This window comes from Fukomys damarensis, unplaced genomic scaffold (genome assembly GCF_012274545.1).
Source record: "Fukomys damarensis isolate Sample0158 unplaced genomic scaffold, DMR_v1.0_HiC HiC_scaffold_11, whole genome shotgun sequence".
Taxonomy (NCBI): domain Eukaryota; kingdom Metazoa; phylum Chordata; class Mammalia; order Rodentia; family Bathyergidae; genus Fukomys; species Fukomys damarensis.
Genome location: NW_022900923.1, coordinates 424,746 through 430,803, shown reverse-complemented (window position 1 = coordinate 430,803; position 6,058 = coordinate 424,746). Strand labels below are relative to the sequence as shown.

The 6,058-nt window shown below is 43.0% G+C and overlaps 1 protein-coding gene across 1 annotated transcript in view; it reads left to right on the top strand.

Moving 5' to 3' along the window:
* The window catches only part of LOC104875073 (dynein heavy chain 14, axonemal-like), a 62,893-nt gene extending 58,531 nt beyond the window's left edge, over positions 1-4,362 (top strand). Inside the window, 2 exon segments of the mRNA XM_019210428.1 lie at positions 228-457; positions 4,292-4,362. Of these exon segments, the coding sequence (XP_019065973.1) occupies positions 228-457; positions 4,292-4,302 (241 nt within the window). The 3' untranslated portion in view covers positions 4,303-4,362.
* The last annotated feature ends 1,696 nt before the right edge of the window (positions 4,363-6,058 follow it).

Here is a 6,058-nt window from a genome sequence, read left to right as displayed (position 1 = left end):
GTTTTTTTTTTTTTTTTGGTTGTTGTTGTTGGGGTTTTTTTTTTTTGGTACCAGGGATCGAATTTGGGTCCTTGCACTTGCAAGGAAGGCAGTGGAACCACTCAGCTAAATCCCTGGCCCTGTATTATAGTTTTTAACCATGAAACTTTGACATGATATTAAGGATACATTTCTGAGCAGCTTTCTAAAACATTTAAACTTCACTCTTCCACTTGTCTCTACCTCAGGGATAAAAACACATGGTATCTGGAGAAAAATCCTGATAAATTAGCACTCGTATTACAGAAGATTTTCGTGTTTGCATTCACTTGGTCATTTGGAGGAATTTTAAAACGTGAGGATGAACATGAAGATGACATCGTGTTTTGTTCCACTTTTGAGCCAGATTGTCTTGCAGATGTAACCTATAGTTTTGACAACTTTATTCATAAATTATTTGAAAACATATCACAAGTAGGTAAGTTCTTGGGGTGGGCTCATTATCATGCTTATTTTAAAGTACTGTATTAATCAGAAGTATGATTGGGCTTATATTGAGTAGGCCCATCTTGGAAAGTATGAAGGTTAAAAGGAATTAATAAAAACACAGCACCCTCACCCCAGGGAAAGAAGTCTAAGAAGTTGGCAGTTCCCCGTGGCTGTAGGTGGAACGTGGACCTAGAACACCAGTGAGGCAGAGGACAGGGATAGAGCCGGGGATGCGAGCCACAGCTGGGCATCTGGCTGAGACCTCCTGAACCACCATGTAGCACTACTTATGGAGAGCAGAGTATTACAGTCTTATGTTTCTTTTTTCCTTTTTAAATTCAAACTTATGATCTAAAGCCATAGGTTTTCTTTTATTTGAGCTTTTTGAGTCAGTTCTAACAGATGAAATCTCTCCTAATACCATGAAACAGGGAGCCTTCCCAATCAGCTGCTTCTGATTAAAGACATTTGACAGATCAAGAGTTTTGATGCAGGTATCAAAAGAGAAAAAAATATGAATGTATTGAGAAGAAACATGTTAAAGATGAATTCTAAAGATTCAGTTACAAAAATACAAATCCTCCTAGTTTGTCTCATGTAACTCTCATTGTATCCTTTGAGGTTGTTTGTAAACAGCTTGTGTAGGGCACCCGGAGGAGCAGGCACTGGTCAGTGCCAGGCAGGTGTTCCTCACAAGGAGTGCCTGAGGCCTGGCCTTTCATCCCCAGCAGTCAAAAAGAATCACACATACAAAAGAAAGTCTTTCTATCAAAAGTTTTCTCTTATTTCCTATAGAAATTCACTTTTAATCTCAAAGAACTGCATGTGAATTGCTATTGATGCTAACTTAATTCGATGCCTCTTGACTCTTAAACAGTTGTGATTCATCAGGCAAATCTACAAGATCCCAATGTTACTGTATGGTTTACCTTAAATGTACCAATAAATTTAATGAAAAAAAATTTAGGCCAAATTCATAAATTGGTAAACTCAGTATTCTAAAGCTTCCAGTTCTTTCCAGATTGATTTACTGATGCAGTGTGACCCCAGTCAGCACTCTAGTGGGTGTGTGTCCTGAAAAGCTGATTTTAAAAGTTACCAAAGAAAAGTGAAGTCTCAAAAGATGATGCTGATGAACAACTGTTATCAAGATAGGAAGTATCATGGAGCCAGGGATTTAGCTCAGTTGTGCCACTGCCTGCCTCAAAAGCTGAAGGTCCCAAGTTCGATCCTTGGTACCAAAAAAAAAAAAAAAAACAGTATCAAGATTTACTGTAGAGCTGCATAATCAGGACAGTGGTATTGTTCATCCATGTACCTCCTCACACAAGGATAAAGATCCTCATCAGCAGAGCAGAGTCAAGAATCCAGTTGAATGTGCCTTTTTCAAGGAAATTTGACTGCTACTTTATACCACATATAAAAATTAATTGCAGTTAAATTTGATTTTTAAATACAAATTTGTGATAGAAATTAATGAAGCACAATTTAGTAGAACATATGCATAACCCTAGGTTAAAGAAGATCTCTTAAAGTCCAGGGGCCAAACAGGAAGGCAGAGGAGGAGGAGAAAGTGGAAATAGGTAGAGTAAAGACATGCCAGGTATCACAGCAGAATCACAGCTGCTAAGGTCCTAATAACCTCAATGAACATGGACATTATGTGCCATAAACATGAACTGATATTAGCAATATCAACAAGAATAAAAATGGGGAAAGGAAAACTAGATGAGGGGGAAGGAGGGGGATGGACAGGAATTTTGAAAAGAAACAAGCTGTGTTACGTACCTGTACCAACTCCCCAAGGTGACTGTAAAATGTGTGTACTGCAAACATGTACTGATGAAATTTTTAAATGACAGTTTTTGTTAACCCAAAGTAACCATAAAGAAAAAAAGCGATAAATTTAATTACTTTGAAATTTAGACCTGTTCATCAAAAGATACTACTGAGATGATGTGAAGAAAGACAAGCCAAAAGGATTATTTACCATACATAATTTAAACAAAAAGCCCTATCCAGAACATGAAAAGAACTACCAGATGTCAGTCAACAAGCAAATAAATAGGCGCCTGGACAAGAGCAGTAAGCAGCAGCCCAGAAGAGAAGTGCGAACAGCCACCTGCACAGTGGGTGCTTCACTGTGGCTCAGCGAGGGATGGAGATCAAATCCAGAATGTGGCACGTCCGTGCAGCTGCCAGCCTGGCAGTGTGAAGACTGACTGTGTCAGAGCTGGTGGGGCAGGGGCGACAGCCTCAGAACCTGTTAGAACACTGGCATGAGCTGCTGGTGTTACAAGCACACAACCCCGTGGCCCCTCACTCCCGTCCTAGTTTTTTACCTTGAAGAAATGCATGCATGAACACATTCCTAGGAACCAACCCTTGGAGTCATCTAACACCCTCAGCATGGAACAGGTTCCTAAGTCTCCAGTGTTCAAGCAGTGGCTGCTCTACTGCCCCACAAAGGGGCAGATGCCACACACAGCATGGGCAGAGCAGGGCACAGAAAGTGTGCAAGAGTCATTTACCTCAAGCTCAAAAATTAAGCAAAGATAAACTACAGTGTTTAGTCACACACACTTAGATAAGATATAGAGAAAAGCATAATATTGGGAGAACAATTTGATTTTTAATCTGGGTCCAAGGATTCGACTCTCATGCTCTGGACTCTGTGTGCTGTCAAAGGCCGTCCACACCACAGCAGCCGGAGTGCCCATCTCTGCAGCAGACTCATCTACTTTCATGTTTCCTTTGATATAGAATTCAAGACCGTGTCATTCTTGATGGATGTAAACAAAACCTTTTTCCTCCATTCCAGAACCAAAAGGTGCCTTGGGCTTTTCCCAGGGAGCCCCCACCTTTGCCAGAGATTCCCTGGCAGCACCACAACAAAAATTTCAATCCAAGTTCCTTAGGCCTTTAAAGGCTATTTATTTGTTTATTTATTTATTGGTACTGGGGATCAAACTCAGGACCTTGAGCTTGAAAGGCAGGCAGAGCGCCACTGAGCTACATCCCTGGCCCCCATTTACTTTTCTAAAGACGGGCCCTGTAGAACCTTGCCCAAGCTGTAGAATGCTACAGATGTGACATGACTGTGAGCAGTGACAGCTCTGATGCTTCTGCCCAGGTCCGCAGGTAGCACAGCCAGGGGCTGCCCCTTGGGCGGTGGTCCACGGAGAATGCCATCTTCATGAGAAGCGGGCAGCAGTGGCCACTGCTAATTGACCCACACCAGCAGGCGCTTGCCTGGATCCGCCAGGTGGAGGGGCCCCAGCTGCAGGATCTCTCCACGGAGGACAGCCTCTTCCCCAAGAAACTGGAGAACGCCATGAACATGGGGGCAAGTGTGCTTCTGCAGGTACTGGGGCCGCAGAACCTGACTCCCCATTCCAGGGCAGCGTGGAGCAGAAGGATAAGTTTTAAGCAACACATCACACTTCCAGAGGAAAAAATTTACGTACTGCTCGCATACATGCACCTCACACATATGTGTGGGTGTACATATGTGCGTGCATGCATGTGTACAGTGTGTGCTTACCTGGGCATGTGTGCATATGCATGTGTGTGTGTATACAGAAACATGCGTGTGCATAAATGCCCACACACACAAGTACATACATACCCCATCCTTTTGTGCACACACATGCACAGTGCACACATGGACACATAGTACACACACATGCATTTTCAGTACACACACAGTGAGTTTTCAGTAGTGAATCAGCTCTCTTTGGTATCCATACTTCATAAGATTTAAATGTGTATTTTCAACCAATTTATTTGTTTTAATATGATTTTTATTTCTTTTTTTTCCCAGATCCTCTCTGAAACACTTTCCCCAGTCTTAAAGGCAACTTTGAAGAAGGATATCTATCAGAAAAGAGGGCAGTATTTCATAAGAATTGATGATTCTGAAATTGAATACAGTTCCCAATTCAGGTAACATCTCTCTCAGTTGAACTGAGTCAAATGTCAGTATTCCATAAGACCCACAATCTTGAAGCCTTCCTATTTGGGTCCAGTGAGCTCCTTCCTGGGAAAAGAGGTAGCCCTGACCTTCTCCCTCTGAGCTCTCCCAGGGGCAGAGCGGGGGGTGGGGGGTGGGAGTGTTCTTAGGTGCGTCTACAGGAGGCTAGGCCTGCTGTATTGGGTGATTGGTTTAAGCCACTTGCCTAACATGCTGTTTGGGTGAGACCAGCTTCTGTTGCTTTAAAAAATAAGTTCTATATTTTATATCCAGAGAAAAAAGAGATTTTTGCTTAGGGGAGTAAAAACCTGATGTTTGTGTACCTGGCAGGAAGTGGCCAACTTCACAGAGAACTGTTACACAATCAGCCCCATCCCAGCAACATCAGAGTTCTAAGGAAATGCAACATTTGTGCTGTACCTCCCAGGCACTGTGCCCTGATTGGCAGGGTCTCTCGCCACTTCTTACTCCTTAGGATTCTCTTTCCTAGTCGCCTTCTTTCTGTTAATAAGACGTTTTCCAAATTATATCCCTCAAAACAACATTTCCAGGGACATAATAGGTGTCCCTCAAAAGGGGTGCCCCAAGGTTTATAAAAGCAGTGGCTTAAACAAAGCTCAACAAGGCTTCCCCGCAGGGCTTCCAACCCCTTTCCTCCTGGACCCTGCTCTGGTGTTGGGCACTCCCTGATAACCCACTCTCCTCTCTCCCTGGGAAGCATGATCACAGAAACCCAGTTGTAGAGTTGCTCGTGAAGCTGCATTTTCCCGAGTTGACATTTGGTTCCCTGTGTTAGAAATGCATGTGCTGAAGCGGTGGGACAGGATTTCTGTTGCAGAAGACACAGCCCCCATTCTGTCATTTCTGTCCATGTCATGTGGGTAGCTTATTTGCCTTCTCTAAGCATCAGTTCCCTTTTTATAAATGGAGTGAAGAACTGTCCTTGCTTTATTTGATTTCCAGGAGGACTAAATGAGATCCAGAAATGAATCTCTCTTAAGTGTCCTACTGGCCTCTCCAGACCTCAAGCCACCCTTTTCCACCCCAAACAACCCATCTTGCTTCCTCTGCTCCACCCAGCAGCTCTCGAGACAGCAGCCATAGGAGTTGGGTCAGAAACACTGGGGCTCTCTGCCAGGCCCCCCACTTCCCTCTCATTCACACTGAGTGGAAGCCAGAGTCTCACAATGACCAGCCGGTCAGAACCCATTTAGCATTCTTCTTTAACTTGCCCTCATGCTGAAACCAAACATAACATGGACAAAATTTATGGTTGTATTTTTTGAAGTCTTAAATGCCAAACTCTTCACATATTGTAAATTGAGAGCCTACTTTGATTCTAGGTTGAATAACACTGAACATTAATCTTGTTCACTTCCAGGAAAAGTACATTTTGTAGTACTAGATAAATTGTTTTCATTTTTCCCTTTGTGTATTCCTTGAACAGTTGTGTATCTTTCTTATGTTTAGGTTATACTTATCGACAGAAATAGACAATCCCCATTTCCTGCCATCAGTGTACAGCGTTGTTACTATGATCAGCTTCACAGTAACATTCCAAGGCTTGCAAGACCAGCTCTTGTCCACCATGGCAAGTCACGAAGTGCCTCATTTAGA